The sequence below is a fragment of the Triturus cristatus genome, chromosome 5_1, assembly GCF_964204655.1.
Source record: "Triturus cristatus chromosome 5_1, aTriCri1.1, whole genome shotgun sequence".
In the NCBI taxonomy this organism is placed as follows: domain Eukaryota; kingdom Metazoa; phylum Chordata; class Amphibia; order Caudata; family Salamandridae; genus Triturus; species Triturus cristatus.
Genome location: NC_140587.1, coordinates 12,942,832 through 12,964,070, shown reverse-complemented (window position 1 = coordinate 12,964,070; position 21,239 = coordinate 12,942,832). Strand labels below are relative to the sequence as shown.

At 46.2% G+C, this 21,239-nt stretch overlaps 1 protein-coding gene across 1 annotated transcript in view; it reads left to right on the top strand.

Moving 5' to 3' along the window:
• Positions 1 to 16,775, top strand: part of LOC146829961 (GTPase IMAP family member 5-like) — a 38,435-nt gene extending 21,660 nt beyond the window's left edge. The window contains exon 3 of the mRNA XM_085603997.1: positions 15,027 to 16,775. Coding sequence (XP_085460123.1) covers positions 15,027 to 15,808 — 782 coding nt within the window. The 3' untranslated portion in view covers positions 15,809 to 16,775. The remainder of the gene's footprint in view (positions 1 to 15,026) is intronic.
• Positions 16,776 to 21,239: the final 4,464 nt, after the last annotated feature.

Sequence of the window (21,239 nt, the reverse complement as noted above, 5' to 3'; positions counted from 1 at the left end):
TTTCTGACGGAAACATGGCTCACCTCATGCGCAGAACCCGACATCATTCAAGCCCTCCCTCAAGGCTTTATGATGCAGAGGGTCGACCGCGCAACAGGCAGGGGGGGCGGGATTGCGATCATTCATAAACCCCAATTTATCTGTCGTCTGTTTGGGAGTCCAATCACCGACTGCGAAAGCACCTACTTCAACATAGAAATCACACCGAGCCTATCATTCTCGAGTATCCTCATTTATCGCCCTCCTGGAGCCCTCGGCTCCTTCCACCATTCGCTGCTCGAGACCACAGCTAATCTTGCAAGTTCAGCACCCAATTTTACTCTCCTGGGAGACTACAACCTCCACTTTGACGATATCTCGTCTGGCAACGCTAAGGAGTTGACTAGGGACCTCTCTGCACTACACATGAAGGAAAAAATTCTTCAAGCCACTCATATTAAAGGCCACCTATTAGATCAAGTTTTCTCAAATCTAGTAGACCTCAAAGGAGATGACCCTATTCCTCTCCCATGGACTGATCATTTTTTGATAAACCTATCCTGGAGCCTTCCATACCTGAATCCCCCCCTCCAAACCTCCTGGACCTATGACCGCCCCTGGGCTAAACTTCCTTTGGAGAAATGGATCCAAACCCTTGAAAGAACCCAACCCGAATCTAACCTCTGCCCAACAATTGCCAACAAAAAATTTTCAGACTGGATCAATCAATCACTGGATTCCGTCCTCCCCAAAGTTAAAATAAAAAAGTCTGAAAGGCCCCACATGGCCCCTTGGTTCACCCCTGAGTTAAGAGCATTTAAACAGCAATGCAAAACCAAGGAAAGGCAATGGAGAAAAGAATACCTCCCTACAAAAAAATTAGAATACAGAGCGGCCATCCAAATGTACAAATCTCAAATAAAAAAGGCCCAATCTTCCTACTATGAAGAAAAAATTCTTTCAGCCCAGAACTCGCCCAGAGAAACATTCACCATTATTAAAAAACTACTTAAAACACCCGCCCCCCGCACTGCTCCTGACCCTTCAGGCCAACGTTGCAACAAATTAGCTAGCTTCTTCAACCATAAGATACAAACCATCCTCGAATCCCTCCCTCAGTGGAATGAAGCGCTGGAAACTTCACTCTACCCAGACTATCACTCAACCAAACCCATTCTGGAGACCTTTCCCCCTATGAACTCAGAAACTCTTCTCACCCTGCTTTCCACCATTAAAAGTGGATCACCAACAGACCCAGCTCCACTATACATTCTGAAGAAAGCAATAACCACCTTAGCCCCAAACATACTGAACCTGATTAACGCCTCACTCAACACAGGATCAGTCCCTGCTAGCTGGAAACAGGCGATGGTTAGGGCTCTACTTAAGAAACCTAACCTAGACCCCACTGAAATGGGAAATTACCGCCCAATTTCCCTTTTACCAGGAATAAGCAAAGTTACTGAAAAATTTCAGGCTTCCTAGAAACTCACAACCTGTTGCACTCCTCTCAGACTGGATTCCGACCTCGTCAGAGCACAGAGACAGCCCTGCTAGCAGTAGTTGAGGAAAGCAGAAAAATCCTCGATTCAGGAGGCTCTACAGCCATTATCCTCCTAGACCTAAGCGCGGCATTCGACACAGTGAACCATGAGACCCTCATCAACCGGTTGAGGAACATAGGAGTCACAGTCACTGTGCTTCAATGGATGCGGTCCTTCCTAGAAGGAAGAACCTTTCACGTTTTTGAGGAGAAAGTAATGTCTGAACCAGCCAATTTAAAGAGTGGGGTCCCACAGGGCTCCTCTCTCAGCCCGACCCTTTTTAACGTTTACATGTCCCCCCTAGCAGCCATAGTTGCCCCCCATGGCATCCGCATAGTGACCTACGCGGACGACACGCAACTGGTGGTAGCACTTAATCAGGCAGTATATAACACCAATAGCCTCCATTCCTGTCTAAAAGACATCTCAGAATGGATGGATCACTCCCAACTCAAGCTCAACGGTGGAAAGACCGAGATTATGGTCTTAGGCAACCACAGCAGCTTTCAACCTAACTCAATGTGGCCTCTAAGCATGGGACCACCCCCCACCCATAAGTCCGAAATCAAAAGTCTGGGCATTTGGCTGGACCAAGACCTGACCTTTAGAACACAGGCCAGGAAGACAACAGCCACCTGTTTCGGCATGCTCAGAATGGCCCGCAAAGTTCTCCCTTTGCTCCCCACTCCAGCAAAAAAGATACTAATACAATCCCTCATACTCTCCAGGCTAGACTATGGGAATGCCTTATACTTAGGCGCACCCTCCTCAGTAATTGCCAAACTCGTTAGTTCAAAACAGCGCAGCCAGAATTCTAACGGGCACCCTAAACAGACAATCAGCCAAACCTGCCTTACACTCCCTCCATTGGCTTCCCGTGCTTGAACGCATTAAATTCAAGTCACTATGTATTGCCCATAAAACACTGTCAGGTACAGGCCCAGCAATCAACTCAGCCCTGATTCTTCCCTACAAAGCCAAGAGAAAACTTCGATCATCTGGCCGAGGTGCCGAGAATAAAAAGAGCCAGAAGTGGCAGACGACTCTTTTCTTATAATGTCTCCAAACTATGGAACTCCCTGCCGCTTCAGCTACGTCTGATTCCCAATCATCTGACCTTCAGAAAACAACTTAAGACCTGGCTGTTCCCATAGTCCGGCCTCCGTCCTTGTCTGATCCTTCAGCGCTGGGACACTCCCGGGTAGCCATGCGCTCTATAAATATCGTTTTCATTTCATTTCATTTCATTTCATTTCAAGTCACTGACAAATATCCATGTTTCCCTTGACAATACCAATACCTGTGTTTTTGTTCAGTCAAAAGTTGGTAAACATTGGTGTGTCGATGGGGCACCTGGGCATACATTTAAAGGGGTCTTTTAGTGGCTATTGAGCCTGAAGCCTCATGATTAGGATGTATAGTCTCTAATATTGAGAGAATGGACCCTGGAATCAACAAGACTATAGATGCACATCAAGGGATCGATACTTATAGCCCTAGGATTTTGTGGTTTAGTCCTCTAAGGTGAGTTTTGAGGTGATAGACTCATGTTTGTTCTTTGGAAAGAGGTTGCCGATGGGTCATTTTCTGTTGGTTTATTTGCTCTAAAATGACCCATTGAATGTAATGTTCACTGCGCCTAACTTCTAAGCAGTGTGCTGCGATGTGAGCAGTATTGCAGTGCGATCGGATATTACTGCAAACTTCATTGATCCTGATTCGAGTCTTCCTCGGTGCGGTGCCATTGTATCATAGGCTACATGGGCTAGCGATCATATGCATCACATGTGCCATATCAGTGCCTAGGTCATAGGTTGTAGTAGCTGAGGTATATAGACAGACATTGTACCTGACGCTGCAGTAGTGATCTGTGACTAGTGGGAGAGTAGTCTTTGCTGCGGGGGCAAACTTTGGTTTCCCGTGTATGAGGGCGTCCTGGTGGAAAACATAATGAAATGCCTCTCTTTGCGTGATCAGCCCCAAACCTTTGGTCTGATGCTGCTGGTTTGTCGACTCTAAGACCTGTCAACCAGGCATCAGTACCCGAGCCCTAGCCCTTACAGGGTGTATGGTTTACCCGCAATTGGCCTGACTTACTTATTAAGTCCCTAGTGTATGGTACTAGGCTTAAGTGACCCTCGTGTACTGAAGATCTTATTGTGCCACTATGAGTGTGACGTGTACCTGCTGGATGCAATTTAGCCCAGACAGGAGGTCAGTAAATTCTATCGAGCTGTTGCTCTCCTTTACGTCGGTGGGCGAGTAATTAAAGTCTCCTATGATGATAAATTTGGCATTATTGATGACTAGTTGGGAGATCATTTCGCCTAACAGTTGAGGGAAAGAGGGCATGTATTGGGGGGGTCTGCAGAAGAGAGCGCAGATGAAAGGGGAGTGAGGAGAGTCACATTTTAAAACAAGGCTGTCGACTGACGGTATGCCAGTGACTTCCATGGTGGTAAATCTGAGTTTGTGATGGATAATGGGTGCAACTCCGCCGCCAGGTTTCCCCAAAGGTCTGTTGGTTGGAAGTATATAATAACCCGTAGGCACTGCTGCCAGGATATCAGGCACGGATTCGGTGGTAAGTCATGTTTCTGTATGTCAGGTTTATCGGGGTCGAGTAGCTGGAATATTTCTAGTTGGTGTTTGACCAACGAACGGGTGTTTAAGTAGCTAAATACCAGGGTCCTTTTTTCCTGGGGCATGGGAGTAATAGGGTCAGGTGTTTCTTTAGATTTGGTCGGCGGGCGCTGCTCGGACGGTAGGGCAGAGAGTTCAGGGAGAAAGTTCCTGGGATTGAGAATCCCTGTAGTATGCAGATAGGCTTTTGTGTGGGAGTTGATGGGCCAGTTTGCTTGTAGGTGTCTCAGCTCAGTTGCTGAGTAAGAAATAAAATGGGCATAGTGGGTCGCCCCTAGCCCCTGCCAGCCGCGGACGGGCGCAGATGGGCTTGGCTTTGGCGTGCCGGCAGCGCGCCCGCTGCGTGCGTTTAAGCATTAAACTAAATAGTGGTGGGGTGCGGAAAAACTAGCGGCTGACCCCTACCGGAAGTGCCTGCCCTGATTGGAACTCCCAAGAAGACCTCTGCGCAACGGCACTAGCCGTGTCGGACCGGGGCGAAGGGGTAATCTGGTACAGGTGAGATTTTGCATGTGCAACGTACAAATATTTAAAACAGCAATGACGGTTGTAGAATGGTAAAATATTTAAGAACTTTCGGCTATTGCAGCAACGTTTTACTTTTAAAAGAAGAATGCGCGAGTTTCAAACAGCACAAATAGCAGCATCAACTGATGTCAGGGTTCTGCCGTGTCCGCTGCGCTGCCCTCAAGCATTAAACTAAGTAGTGGTGGGGTGTGGAAAAACTAGCGCGCTGACCCCTACCTGAAGTGCCTGCCCTGATTGGAACTCCCAAGAAGACCTCTGCGCAACGGCACTAGCTGCGTCGGACCGGGGCGAAGGGGTAATCTGGTACAGGTGAGATTTTCCATGTGCAACGTACAAATATTTAAAACCCCAATGACGGTTGTACAATGGTAAAATATTTAAGAACTTTCAGCAATAGCAGCAACGTTTTACTTTTAAAAGAAGAATGTGCGAGTTTCAAACTAGCAGCATCACCTGATGTCAGGGTTCTGCTGTGTCCCTGGGACTCTAACTCTTGCCATCCACGCATAGCACCATCTACAAGGAGACATGCGTGAGGAGGGAAGTGCCCTGAGCAGGAGTGGTATGGATATTGGTTCTCCTGCTCCTCTGGTGGTTGACCTGACTCTGCATGTCATTGCTGACCGTTTTCATATTCCTATTGGTTTTGTGTGGTTTTCTGCAAATGGGCATTTCTTGCTGTAAAAACACAGTCCTCAAATTGGACAGAATACAAGTAACTAGGAAAGTATTAATAGTCACAACTGAAGAACAACAAGTCCCCAAAAATAAGAATGTCATGAGGTATGGGTTAGGTAATGTAGTTAAAAATTCAACTTGAGGGGGAATGTTAATATTGATTAAATATATACGGCAATGTTTATAATGAAACACTTGCATACAAGAACAAAATCGCATCACTATTATCAAATTTGTTCAATGTAAAATCTCATTTAACCTCGACTACGTACATGGTCAGGCAGGCTCTGCAACCTAGGCCTGAGGTCACTGATTGACAGGTCACAGGTGAGGTGGCATGTAACCATCAGACAAACACGCTATCAGAAAACTCAGTTCAATCTACCAGATAAGCGCAGTGACACCACAATGGTCCAGGGACATTGGTCCCCATAAAGCACGCATGGCCAGAGGGGTTATTATGATCCAGCTCAAAAAATCCCGGCAACGGGGAAGCAACCCGTACCGGTATCCTCCCTGTGTCACAGACCCAACGTCACACTAGCTCATTCACACATGCTGTCATTGGTGGGGCCCATAACACCAACACTCACACGTTGCTTCCACACCGGTCTGTACACACAGGAGGGATGAATAATTCAAGTGCCGGACATGTGAGGGTAACACCTTATAACCTATAGGGAAGGAAAAGTTATTTACAAAATATACATTTACCCCAATCACCTACAGATCCTTAATCCTAAACATCAAGGCACTCCTCCCACTTCGGTCAATGGACCAAATTAGTTGGTTTGGTTGATGGTGATTTAGAACCAGCTAAAACACATTTTAAGACTTCAGAATCTATCTCTTAAATGAAACTCACAACTCATAATTTCTCGTTAATCAATAATTGTTTATCTAAAATTTCATAATGATTTAAATTCGCATTCATCTCGTCAAAGTTTAGAAAGTGTTATATCAAATTTTGAGTAAATCGCAGAACATCATATTTACCTAATCTGGCTAATTGGAGTCCTCTAATTCATTGGCTCTGCATAGTTTTTGTCGTAAATTGTCCGGAAACAGGCAATAGCTCAACGTTCTTTGCTCAGCACGCTACAGTCCCAAAGATCAGCAAAGGACCAGATACATGCAAGCATCTATCATTGCCCGTAGATTTAGGAAAAGTTCGCAGTCATCAGATGATCGGGCAGCATCCAGACCCTCAAAGTTTCAGGCAACGCAAGCGACGTGACCCAAAAGCAAGAGCAAAGCGACCAGGAACTAACCCAGATGATCACCAGCAGCCTCAAGCTTCTAGCCCCCATTCTACTACCTCTTTTATAATTCAATAAAGTGAAGAAGATACAATTTTATATTTTAGGACAGTCGTGATTGGCTGGTTGAGATCGTTCGATGTAAGTTTTATTCTCTCATTTCAGTTCGAGAGGTGAGGTCATAAGTTAGTCCCAAAAGTCGGCTTGTTCCGGTTTATTGTAAGGTTGATTTTTCTCACGTCTAGGCAGTCATCCCGTTCTGTCCTTGTTCGGGTACATGGTGAACAAAACTAATGACGAGGTTTAGAAGACTTTTGTTGCATCTGCGCAGTTCACTCCGTACCTCATGGAACAGTGGCCACTTCGACGTGTGGTGACAGCAGCCATTTTTGATTTAGCCCCAAATGCCAACTTAAGCGAAACAAACGCAATAGAGTAATTAATGGATATAAATAATAAATCTAATGTTAACCCCTTACTAATCCCTCTATGTGCTTGTATTTATTTAGCGTATAGCAACATGCAAAGCAATTATATTCATCTTTTTGGTCCTCCTCCTGGGCAAAATTACAAAAGCAACATATATCCTGCAGTATTCTATTACCACATATACTATTGTTAATATGCGTACGGATTTTAGTTACAATGATTATTTAGCCATGCAAAATGCAAATCCCACGTGTAATTCTGATTTTAATATAGAAATAAAATGTAATAATGTTGATTAATGTACATGCATCACTCATTTAATATTATTATTAATAGATTATATAATTAGTATTTTCATGCAGAATGGAGGAGGTATACAACATTTTTCACTACCTGCTCGATCACATATATTCCCGAAACCCCATAAAGTCAGATTCCATATTAAGTATGGAACACACAGCCAATGTAGATTCTCCTGGTATGTGAAGAGAGAATCTGGATTTCATTAAAGACACGGAGGCTAGCATGATGCATAAATACTTTTATTGCACTACTCCTTGTAGCACTTCAAAGTAGTACATCACATCTAGAACTTAGAACTTAGAACGATCAACATTACATATTCCAACACACAGCAGCCATCTTCCTCTTTTCAAGCTGCTCCTGAAGCAAAATCCAAAAAAGAACTCTTTTGCTGAACTCCATTTTCCTCCGATCTATTAACTCTCTGAAAACAAAATCATACAAAAGCATGAACAAACCAAACTTTAACATGTTAACATCCAAACCAACTCTATCAATTTTCAAAACACCCCAACCCCCCTCAAATAGGGAGGGAGGGAGGGATAATGCTAGCCTCCGTGCCTTTAATGAAATCCAGATTCTCTCTTCACATACTAGGAGAATATACATTTCATGGCAAGACCGGAGGCTAGCATTATGCATGTTCAAAGCTGTGATAAAACCACAGACGAAACATGACTCATAGACTTTAAATAAAACTTTGCAAAAACATCCGCACTTGACCAATCTGCAGCACGCAAAATCTCCTCCAAACGTCCACCAGACATAAAAACCTTACTTGCCATAGCACCTCTCACAGAATGCGCACCAAATTGTTTCAAATCCACCCCAGCTTCAGACATACAAAACCTCACCCACCTTGCAATAGAGGCTGAAGTAACCGGCCTAAAAGGACGAACAAAAGAAATCAAAAGCTGATCATCACCATGCAACCTAAATTCACTCATTCTACCTTAATACTCCTTCAAGCACCTAACCACACACAATTTTGGATGCTCATCAAATTTTGGATAAAAAACCGACTTTGACATACATTTCGTCCTTTTTGTTATGTTAAAAATTACTCCATCTGGCGAAAAACATTGACCACTAATGTCTAAAGCCCTCACGTCCGATACTCTTCTAAACGAAATCAGACATAATAGACTTGCCAACTTGCCAGACAACTGCTTCAAACTCAGAAACTTATTACCTGGCCATTGTTCAAATAACCTTAGTATTTTACTCACATCTCATAATCCATTATATCTAGGCTTTGGAGGTCTCCTCAACTTAATCCCTTTTAAAACTCTACAAATCAACGGCTCTCTACCTACCGAACAACCTCCAACCAAACTATGCCCTGCTGCAACAGCAGATCTATAACAATTAATAGTCCTGTAACTCAAACCTTTCTCATACAATTCAGACAAAAAATTTGCCAACTCTATGGAAGATGCCTCCACGGGATCCAAACCCCTTTCCATGCACCAACAAAACCACTTCTTCCAGGCTGCCAAGTATCTTTTCCTAGTACCTGGAGCCCAAGATTCTCGGAGCAATTCTTGAGCCTGATCCGAAAGTTCTTTGAACTGCTCTCCTCCCCTGAAATCTTCCATACAAGAAGGCTCAAAGCCCCCTCTTGCACCAAAGGATGAAAGACTCCTCCCTCTCCTAGAAGGACGTCTTCTGAATCCGGAAACAACAAAGGCTCCTCCATCAATAATTCCAACAGACCTGGAAACCAAGCCTGAGATGCCCAAAAAGGCGTCACTAGCACCACCTGACACCTCTGACGTCTGACCGTCAACAGCACTCTCTGAATCAACGCAAATGGGGGAAATGCATAACCCCGTATCATTCTCCAATCCTGCTGAAATGCATCCACCTCCTCCGCTAAAGGATCCGGTCACCAACTGAAATAACGATCCAGCTGATACGTCAAACTCGACGCAAACAGATCCACTTCTAAAGGACCCCACATTTGATCTATCCTCTTGAAAATCCCTACATTTAGCTTCCAATCGCTGTAATCCCTCAGATACCTCGAATTCCAATCCGCCACCATATTGCACTGACCCGGAAAGTACTCCGCCTGCAAACCAATTTTCTCCTCCAAACAAAAATTCCAAATCTCTTTCGCCAACTGCGATAGATTCCTCGACCTGCTTCCACCCAAACGATTTATGTACCTTACCGCAGACACACTGTCCATCTTCAACAAAACATTGAAACTCCTCAATCTCTTTCCAAAACTCTTCAAACCATAAAGGCCTGCCATCATCTCCAATCCATGTATGTGTACTCCACTCTCCTTTATGGACCATCTTCCACCTGTCTCCTGACCCTCTAGATATGCTCCCCAACCATAAAGGCTTGCATCTGTCTCCAACACAAAATCCGGACAAATCCCAAAAATCGCACGACCATTCCATGCTTCCAGATTTTCTAACCACCAAACCAATTCCTCCCGAGCCTCTCTCAAAATTAATACCAGATCTCCATACCATAAACCTTCCCTTAGAGCATCTGCTTTCAATCTTTGCAAAGCTCTGTAATGTAGAGGCCCAGGAAAAACAGCTTGTATTGAGGATGAAAACAAGCCAATTACTCTCGCCAAAGATCTCAAAGTCACTCTCTCCTTTTTTATCAAACCTTTGACTTCCAATTTTATCTTCTTCACTATCCTTGCTGGTAAACTTAATGACTTCTCCACAGAATCCACTTCGAAACCTAAAAACTCCACTCTCTGTTTTGGTTCCATAACAGACTTTTCCCTGTTCACTATAAAACCCAAACCTTCCAAAAGATCCACTGTTAAAATTAACTGATCTCTCACTTGATCCAATCCCTGCAACATTATCAGAAAATCGTCTAGATACATTATCCGACGCACTCCTCTCTCCCTGAGGAATTTCGCCACTGGTCTCAGCACCTTGGTGAAACACTATGGAGCCGACGCCAGACCAAATGGAAGAGAAGTAAACTGGTACAATTGACCCATCCATCTGAATTGCAAATACTTCCGACTTACTTCCTCTATCGGAATTGTAAAATTAGCATCCTTTAAATCTGAGTTTACCATCCAATCTTTTTCCTGCAAAATATCCCTCAACAGATGGATACCTTCCATCTTGAAATGCCTGTAAACCACATATTGGTTTAATCCCCTCAAATTTACCACTGGTCTCCAACCCTTTCCTTTCTTCTCCACCCAAAAAATTGTACTCACAAAACCCTTCTGATTCTCTGAAACCTTTTCTATCGCTCCTTTTTTCAACATTTCTAAAACCTCCGAATCCACTACCTTTTGATATTCTTTTTTGAATACCAACTCGTGTGGTTCTTTCTTCTGAACTGGAATCTCCACTAGTTCCAATACAAAACCCTTTACAGTATTTAAAACCCATCTGTCTCCTGTTAACTTTCTCCACTTTTCCTCGAAAAACCTCAGCCTTCCCCCTACCTTTCCTTGGGAAGAACCAGAAAAAATCCTCATTTGATCCTTGAGCAAACTGCGCTCTTCCTCTTGGATAGCGTCCTCTACTAGTAGATCTCCCTCTTTGGGGAAAAAACGCCGTTGCGGATTGAAATCCTCTAAAAGAGGCTCTTCCGCCTGACTGATATTGCGCCCTAAATGAAACTCGGCCAGGGAAACGGGCTCTTGCCCCAGCCCTCTCAAAAACACCTCTCCCAAAGACTCGTCTAAGGGACGATTGTGCTTTATCTAAACTTGTGAAGGTATTAACATACTTGCCAACTCCCTTCACCATACTCTCTCCAAACCGATACCCTTTTGGATCCTCAGAAGGCTCTTTCTTTGCGAAATCCCCTAACTTCGGACTAATCCTCATTAGAACTGATTTTCGCCTTTCAGATGAAATTGCAGCGTTGGCATTTCCCAGCATACAAACTGCTCTCTGCGACCATCCTCTCAATAGGTCGACATCCACATTTACTTTCTTCATCTTGGCTTCCTCCGCCATGTCTACTATTCTTGCCACAGGTCCCAAAATATCAAGCAACCTGTCTTGGCACTGTTTCAATGCCTTTTCCAGGCCTTTTCGTGGGTCTCTACCCATTTTAAACAAAAAACTTATTAAGTCTGGATCCAATTCCGGTGTAACACAACACTTCCCCTCAATCACTGGGCGAGAACACTCAGCCTTCAACACAGCTCTTGTCTCTTTTTCTAGGGGTCTCCTTATCCAAAATTTTATGAATTCAGCCATGTGTTGTAAAGGCCACCAATCAGCACTTCTCGGATGTCTTATAAAATCGGGACAGAACATATCCTCCCCCTGAGGATCCTTCACCAAACCTTTCTCTCTCCTCTCCTTCTCTAACTTATCTCTATCCATGTCCCATCCATCATCAAAATAATTATCCAGGACAAACTCGTCCTTGTCGTCTTCACTCCCCTTGTCTGAGCTATCATCAAATGATAGATTTATATCCTTTGTGCCGCTTTGGGCACCCTCATTTGTGCCGCGTTGGACACCTTCATCCTTTGTGGCGCTTGGCTCACCATTCCCTCTTTTCAACATTCTAATACCTACTTCTACATTTTTCACCTTCCTTGCTCTCTTCCTTCCTTTTTTACTCTCACCTTCCTCTTCCTCCTCCATACTCCAAAATTCTTCCTCAGAATTTTCTTCCGCTCTTCTCTTTCTCTTTAATACATCCTTTAATACTCCCTTCATACTACTCTTAATCTCTTCTTGCACCATCCTTCTGAGATCTGCTTCCCCTGACAAATTCCTTTCCACCACTTCCACTTCAGGATCCATCTCGATTAAATACTTTTTAATAAATATCCTTTTTCTTTTAAATAAATTCCTCTCTAAACCTCCTTTTCCACAAAGTCTTCCTAAATCATTTCCCTCATCTGACAAACTGCCGTCTAACGCGAGCGCTTTTTTCCCTCCGTTTGCTAAACTCAATTCATTTAGCGCACTAGACTCCTTTCAAGATGGCCGCACTGCGTCCCCACGCTCCATGTGTGATGACGCAACGCAGCCACTCTATTCCTTCCACTTCACCGGAGCATCGAGACTTCGCATGCACTCGACTCTGGATTCTCCCTTTTTTCGCGCCGCATAAGCCCCGCTCGAAACCCAGATTCAAACCATACCAACGGTAAAATTCCTTTTTCCTTTCATTTACGCATACTTCCACTTTTTTTTTTTCTTTTTAAATATCTCTACAAAAATAAACTCGTACAAACTTGCATCTTTTCTACTTCTACCCTACTACAAAACCCATAAATTGGGTTACCCAATACACATAAAAACTCTCTCTCAACACACATCTCTAATTCCATTGTACTTCATTCTTACTTTATATTATTTTCCTCTTAATCAATCCTCTTTTCGACTATTTATACACCACAAAAGTCACCAACTGTCATTCAGCTCAAATACAGTATACTTATCTGCAAGGAGCAGCGAACAAAAGAGGAAGATGGCTGCTGTGTGTTGGAATATGTAATGTTGATTGTTCTAAGTTCTAGATGTGATGTACTACTTTGAAGTGCTGAAAGGAGTAGTGCAATAAAAGTGTTTATGCATAATGCTAGCCTCCGGTCTTGCCATGAAATCAGGACGCAACATACATATGCACGCAGTGACCACGTGTCTCCATGCCAGACATCTGGACACATTATTCACTGGCCCTCTTTGTGTCCATGCATGGTTGAGGCCCACCTGCAGCTGTTCTCAAGCGCCTTATGTACAATGCCTGTACTAAAATAAGGTTCGTCGGAAGCACTTGATGATACCCAAAGAAATGTATAAAAACTCATCCGGATTGATTGTACTTTGAGACAGTCCTCAGACCTGCTTCTGTCACTGTGCAGCTGGCTGAAGTGTTTAATTAAAACAACTGTTCCTGTTTTGAAAATCGCCTCTTGTGTTTTTCAAGGTAGATGTCTATTCATGCAACATTTTTAACAGGGGTGAGAGATCCCCTTGCAGGAGGGTGCAATGAGGTATTGCACCCACCTACAAGGAGATGCCTAGGGAGTCCATAGGACCCCTGTAAGCCCCCTGCAGAGGGCTACCATCAGAGGGCGCACTGACAGTGAGCCACATTTTAGGTGGTGCACTATGAGTGAGCCCCCTGATAGCTTCTTTACCTTTGCGCCATGTCTATTATACGGCATGGGTGCAGAGGCAAAGAGATTCCCTCATTTGCATGGGGCCACGCCTCTGAGGATAGCGCTGGTGTTATGTGTGCCCCAGCACTATCTGTATTACAGAAGGGGGCTGCACAATCTTCTGCATCTCCTTCTATAGTACCAAAGTGGCCCGGGGGCAGGCAAAGTGGGCGCAATTGCTCCTTGCGCCCCGGGGCACTTTGCATAATACTGCCCCTGATCTGTTTTCTGAATGCATGGGATGTGGAGAAGTATGAGTAAGAATGAGCCGAGGTGTCTCAAAGATTTGTAAAAGCAGTTATGGAGGTATGTTGGGCTAGTGTTGTGTGGTGCCTTGAAAGTGTGGGTGAGGAGTTTGAGCTGTTTTCATTTGTGAATGGGGAGCCAGTGGGCTCCTTCAGGTGTGGTGTGATGCCAGCGCAGTGTGGGAGATTGCAAGTGACGAGGGTTAAGAAGAGCACAATGATGAGAACATTCTATGCCTCATTTATGAGGTTTTGCCGTAGGGCAGCGCAGCAGGCCTTGCTTCTGTGCTGCCCTACGGCAAAAGAAAAGGGCAGGAGTGCGCTGTATCTATTAGATGTGGAGCATTCCTGTCCTTTTCCCCTGTGCCAGCGCACAATGGGCTACTGTGTGCCAACCAGGCACCTTTGCCCCATGGTGCAAGGGTGCCTTTGTTGCGGGAAGGATTATTTTTGTGCAGGAAGGGAAACCTTCCAGCACAAAAACAATCACCAGAGACTTTGTTCTCTTTCTGTGTGTGCTGCAGAATGCAGCACACACAGGAGGAGGAAAAACCAGGAGAAATAAAGATATTTCTCCCGGTGTGCCTCCCTTACTCCTCCCCTTGGGGGAGCGTACGTTTATGGCACTGCCTCAGACTTACGATTTCTCGTAAATCTGGGGCAGTGTCAAAAAGCAATGGATGTTACTGGGAACGCCCCCAGCAACATCCATGGAACACCCTTTTCAGACAGTTTTCTGCGTGAAAGGGGCACATATTTATAAGGCCATGAAAAGCCATGTAATGTGGCTTTATGCGGCCTTATAAATATGCCACTGGCACATTGCGCCACTGGAACGTCTAAACAGTGAGGTTCCGGTGGCGCAAAAGTGCAGGTAGGGCCTCGCAAATGAGACCCTCTGTATTTACCGTATGTTGGACTTGAAGATTTTCAGAACTGCCAAAAATAGGATTAATGCTGTGCAGATGGCAGCCAATGTATATTCCACCAGCTAATCAAATGGCAGGCAAGATAAACAGAGTCCCAAGATGGTGGCCCAAACCCAGGCAATGTATTCACAATGGTACACAGAGGAAAAGTGAAACAATAAAATGAAAGGAAGGTCTGATCCCCACATACAAACTGACAGCACTTTAGTAGAGGATATGTTTAGGTGCCAAAATTATCTCTAGTCTATTGCACTGGTGTATTTGTTTATTTCAGTTTTCCTGGTGCCGGAGCAGTGTATAAAAATGTAAAATAAGATAAAACAATAAGATTGTCCATCTTTTTTGCTTTGCAGATTACGGAAACTATGGGACTAATGGCAGAGAGCTGAGAATTATACTCACTGGAAGTGCAGGAGCTGGAAAAAGTGCCACCGGAAACTCCATCCTTGGTGGGAAGCAGTTTTTGTCCAGGGCTTCTCAGAATTCAGTGACCCTGACGTGTGAGGCAATGACCGGCAATCGGAATGGAAGGAAACTTGTAGTAGTCGATACTCCTGGTTTCTTCAACAGAAATGTACCTGAAGAGGAAGTGAGGAGCGATATGAGAGAGTGTCTGAAGCTCTGTCATCCAGGACCACATGCCATAGTCCTGGTCCTGCAGGTGGGGCGGTTCAGCCAAGAGGAACAGCAGTCTGTCGAAAGGATTCAAAGCGTGTTTGGAAGGGGAGCGCTGAAGCACATGGTCATCGTGTTCACCCGAAAAGAGGACCTAGAAGATAAATCAATCGATCAGTTTGTGAATGAAGCTGAGCCACATCTCAAGAAGCTCATTGCAAAATGTGGGAATCGTTACTGTGCATTTAACAACAAGGCGACTGGCGATGAAAACACCCAGCAGGTGATGGAGTTGATCAACATAATAAAGCTAATCGAGGTCGACAATATGGGACCTTTTATACCTGGTAAAGCATGTGCTGCTAAAAACCTATTGAACAAGGGTGCAGCTTTAGGAGTGGTGTTTGGGTTGATAGTTGGGCTGATAGTAGCAGAAGTTGGAAACTGGCCACTTGCATACACAGTAATTCCCATGGTTGTAATATCAGGTGTTGTGGGAGGGTTGTACGAAATATACTGAGGGGCAGATTTACAATCCCCTTCCGTCACTTTTGCACTGCCGTTGCGGCATTTCTTTGATGCAGCGGAGGCGTAAAAGTTGCGGCTCATTTACAATGTGACACATCTAGGGAGATGCGTCATGTTGTAAAGCCCTGCTTCACATTATACCTACGCCAGGTATAATGTATGCAGGGTGGGCGTTCCCATGCATAAAGCCACGTAGAAGTGACGCAGTGAAATTTACAAGATTTCACTGTGTCACGCTACGCCTTCACTGGGTCAACATCCCTACACCTGCTCAGACCAGGCTTAAGGATTGACGCAGGGCAATTTGCATGAAACCTGCCTATGTTTTCTGGCGCATTGCTGGAGTTGCGTCACTTTTGTGACAAATTCCAACAATGCGTCACTTTTCCTCCAACAGATGCGTCAGAATTTCTGATGTATCTGTAATACCTTGCGCCATAGTGCATTGTATTGTAAATACAGCGCATCCATGGTGGCACAAGGACATTTGGAGGTGACACAAGGAAACTGACACATCTATGCAGATGCGTCAGTTCCTAGTAAATATGCCCCAGTATAAATAATCTCCAATCCGTGAGTTGCAGTAGAACTGCTTGAACCAGTCCCTTGTGTGATTTAATACGTCTCATCTAAACCTGTGCAGCCCCTGGGGTGCATGAGGGGCCTCATAAAATACAAGAGGCCACATATACAAAAGCCAGCCGTCATTTCTCATGAGGAAGTAGTAACATGTACTTATATGGAGTGGAGATGAGTTACTAGTCTTGTTATATGTTTGTGTTGCACTACCACTCTCTCTCCCCTACCCAGAAGCGCAAGCTAAGGCGCACCACCCATGTGCCACGCAGTACGTCTTAACTTCACATGCATGTTGTACAATCACATAATGACATGCTAAAACAAATTGTTGGTTTTTAGAACTATGTAGAAATAAATATCCTCTTTAAAGGTAAAACGTTGCTTTTTGTCAATGTCCTTTCTTTTCCGAGTGTAAAGACAAATGTGTCAATGTAAATACAAACTAGAACAAAGGTAAGTTAAAAGCTCCACAAATCATGATTCAACCATCAGAACTCCATATTCCAACTACCAAGCAGCCAGTTAGGCAGGAAATACTGGTACAGTGGGTCATACATTGCATGTTTAGATGCTTGATCCCACTCTGATAGAAGGGGCATAAATACAACTGGAGTTCCGTTCAGAGGTGGGACAGGTGGCCGGGTGTGTCATGCGTGTTATCTAGGGTGTTGCTTAGTACTAGGCATTGTTTGGGCTCCATCTGATGAATGCAACTGACCGGCTGCTCCGGCATCATGTCCGTCGGCCAAATTCTTTAATTAAACCAACTGTTGTAGGAGTGTGTGCCTCTGCTGTTCATTTATTTGTGTTTGAGTGTGTGTGTATCTAAGCTGTTTCTTTAGGTATTATATCTGGGGGTTGTATGTGATTTACTGCTGCAATTCTCCAGGTGTGTTTGAGGCTTGTTCAATATCTGGAGTTTCCATCACGTAAAGTGCTAGGTGTGAACAGAGGGCAGCTGTGTTATGGACTCCTAAGAGTGGGACCTTTCTATAAATGGATCTGATGATAATACATCAATTGGGCCATCACCCATGTGCAGACTCAAGTCGGTCACCCCAGACTCCGGAGGGGGTCACTGTGAAGTCAGCCATTACTGCTCTGATCAAGCCATATGCAGGTTAAAATTGGGAGCCCTGTATGGCAAATGTGCTGCCTTGAAGAGTGCATTACTGCTCTGTTGATCCTTCTGCAGACCGTGGTGTAGGCTAAGTGGAGACCCTTCTCCTAATCTAACTAGTTATACCAGCCTTTCATCCAAAAGTGGAGCAGGAAAGGGAGCTTGTAGTCCGCCTCTGACTGGAGGTTTCTGGGTTGGATTTCAAAGGCAGCATTGCTTTTGAAGCTTACCACCCATGATGGCCATCCTGCACCTCCTCCCAGAGCAGGCTTTGCCTCTGTCCTCTGAGAGTGCTCACCCCATGAGGTCAGAAGCATGCCTGGTCATGGCAGACTGGCAAAAACAAGTCAGAGACCACACTCGTACCAGGAGTCACTTGCCTCATGTTCCCTGGGGATCTGAGCTCCACCCCTCGCTGACATCACTGCCACGGCCTGCCAAAGCAAACCTTCCAAGAAGCCCCCTCCTGGATTGGCCTCCAGTATCTGGGCTCCCTCCCTTTGTTTCCTGGACTTGGGCTGGCCCTCTTCCTGGCACATGATGACAGCTGGCTGACTGATGCAGAGTCCATCCTACTGAGGAGCTGACCTAATCAAGGTTAGTTGCTCCCTCTGTGGGGGGAGGCCTTTGGTTCCTGCTGCTGGAGACAAAAGCAATGAACCCAACTCAGCAGGCTGCCAACAGGCTTGGGCTCTGATCCTGAGCTGTTCCAGAGAAACATGGCATTCCTGGATGACCAATAAGCTGCACAGATATGACTTTGGACTTTACAGAATTGCTCACTTCAAACAAATTATACTGTACATTGGTATGACCCTGATGTCTTTAGACCAAGGAGAAGTGGAGCTGCACTCTAAGGCAGTCTTCCCCAAGTTGTATAATGGAGGGTCACTGCAGATCAGACAGTAAAGCACACTGACTTTCCCTATCTGTGTAGACCAACATTATAAGGCCTATCCCAGGTCAATACCCAGCCATGCAGAGTCCCTTCTGTGTCAGGCTAAATGTGCGCAGTTTCAGGGCTACACATGACAGGGGTCTCCCACGCGCAGCCCTCATACATGTGCACGTGCATATGCACACATGTTCTTGTGAAACCAGCCAATTGCCTCTTAACCTTGCTGCGTAACAGCGGCCTTAACATGAAAGGCGGATACGGTCAGAAAAACACACACAATCAATTTTACCATGAGTTTACCTTGGGTGAGTCACAGGTTGTGAGCCTCCCTTACAGGAAAAGTTCAAAACCCCAGGTGATAAAAAAGCAAAAAATCCAGGTGGATTAGATGGTCAGAACCACTTTCTCGCAGCTATCTTTGAGAAACAGACCATTTTTCAAGATAGAGCAAAATTAAACCACTAGATTGTTGCTCCTTCTTTGTGCCTTCAAATGTCAATGCTTTGTGCTGAATTCTTGGGGAATGAGACCAGAGTTTGGTTGACATACAGAATCCATACTATATTTTGGGCATTTTCCATAATGAAACCCTTGCACAAGGACATATCAGTGCTTCACAACAGATACAGATACAGGCAAATCTGCCTCCTTCTGGTATCTTAAGAGACTCTTTTATCACAAGGTGTGCGATCGGGAAACAGTAATGCAAGAAAACATCCAAATCACATTCCACCATTGAAGTGCAACGTCACAAAATGTTCATGGAAAACCGTGAATATTCGTGAGAAAAATATGGCATGGTTTTGCCCAGGTATCCAACACCAGGCAAACGAGTAAGTACCCCCAGTCTTCCTTCCACTGCATTGCAAGCTCCCTCTCTTGTTTGTTTACACATCTTTCTGAGCCCCCTCCAGCTGCACGTCTTTTACTTCATCACTTTCTGGTTTCTATCCTTCTGCACGTACTTCCTGTCACCTGTTCCTCTTCCTCAGCCCCTTTCACACCAACGATGCACTTTCATTTCCTTCCACACCATCTCTTTTGACCTAAGTCAGCCTCCTTCACGCAGTTCTCTTAGAATGGGGGGGGCTGGTTGAGGAGTGTGGGCTCTGGGCCCTACTCTGGCTTTTCACCTTGGGAAAAAGACATATTAACCACAGATTTCGCAATGAGAACATTTAGCTCAATCAAGACAACCACAACGGTTTCCTTTGTATGCTGTTTGAAATGTGTTGATGCCACATCCTCGGAGGCTGCATGATAAACATGGGCATGCACTGCCCTTGTGTGGCCAAATGAAGTATTCTATGGAGTTGAATGGAACCCAGAGCATCGCTGTGGCTCAGAGTTAGGGCTGGGCGTGGTTGGCGTAGCGCCACTACGCAGAATTCTAGAAAAGAATTTGTGGAAAACGAGCGCATGTCCTGAGGGTCAGTGTGCCTGGGACAGGGGTCCCTCGTACCTGGGCAGGCTCCCCGATCTCCTCGGCTTGGCTGGGTTGAGCAGCAGGGACCGGTCCTGGGGCCTGGGTTTCGGTCAGGGCCTGGGGTTTGGAGGCCCCCGTCCTGCGGCCTGCCTAGTGTCCATCTGCGCAGGACAATGGACCCTAGTGCAGAGCCCGGAGACCTGCAAGGCTCCATGGGTCCCAGGCAGTCCTCCCCCGGGCGTCTGGGCCCCAGGAGCGCCTGCGGGCCTCCCCATGCCTGAGGCCCAGTGTGGGGTCTCCGAGGCCCCCCCTACTGAGCCCTGCAGCACCGGAGCCCTGCAGCCCTGAAGCCCTGCAGCCCCGAGTCCTGCAGCCCCTGAGCCCTGCAAGGGCAGGCGGGAGCCTTCCCACGAAATCTCGGGGCAGGCAGATTGGCATTATTTCAGTCCCGGCCATCTGGTCGCACCTCTCCCCTCAGCCATCTGGTCGCACCCAATGCTTTCCTACGGGGTGACCAGATGGCCGGGCTTCCCTGGAAGTCCCAATGAGGGCTCATTTGCCTCCCCGATACCAGGGAGGGCACCAGGAGGTCGGGTACTTTCGCGCCTTGGGTCCCCTCATGTCACCTCATGTGCACGGATTACAAGAAAGGGGGGTAATTTTCCTTCGGATTACTATGGAGAGGGTCAGTCAGACCTCCGTGAGGTCTGGCGATTCTGAAACAGGGGAAGGCAGAACCCGGGCCTGCCCGCCGGAGCCCCTAGGCGCCCGGGTAGGCACCTGCCTCTCAGCCCCTTCCCGATGGTCCTTTTTCTCCGAGTATTCTCAGTTAGACCTCCGTGAGGTCCGGCAATGCTGAGACGGGAAAGGCAGCACCCGGGCCGCCCACCGGAGCCCCCAGGGGCCCGGGTATGCACCTTCCTCTCAGCCCCTTCCCGATGGTCCTTTTTCTCTGAGTTTGCTCAGCTAGACCTCCGTGAAGTCCGGGGACGCGGACAGGCAGCACCCGGGCCCGACCTGCAGGGGCCCACAGGCGCCCGGGTACGCACCTGCCTCTTAGCCCCTTCCTGATGGTCCCTTTTCTCCGAGTTCACTCAGTTAGACCTCTGTGAGGTCCGGCAATGCTGAGATGGGAGAAGGCAGCACCCGGGCCCGCCCACAGGGGCCCCCAGGGGCCCAGGTCGCACCTGCCTCTCAGCCCCTTCCTGATGGTCCTTTTTCTCCCAGTTTGCTCAGTTTGACCTCCGTGAGGCCCAGAGATTTTGAAACAGGGGAAGGCAGAACCCAGGCCCGCCCGCCAGGGCCCCCAGAGGCCCAGGTACGCACCTGCCTCTCAGCCCCTTCCCGATGGTCCTTTTTTCTCAGAGTTTTCTCAGTTAGACCTCCGTGAGGTCCGGCGA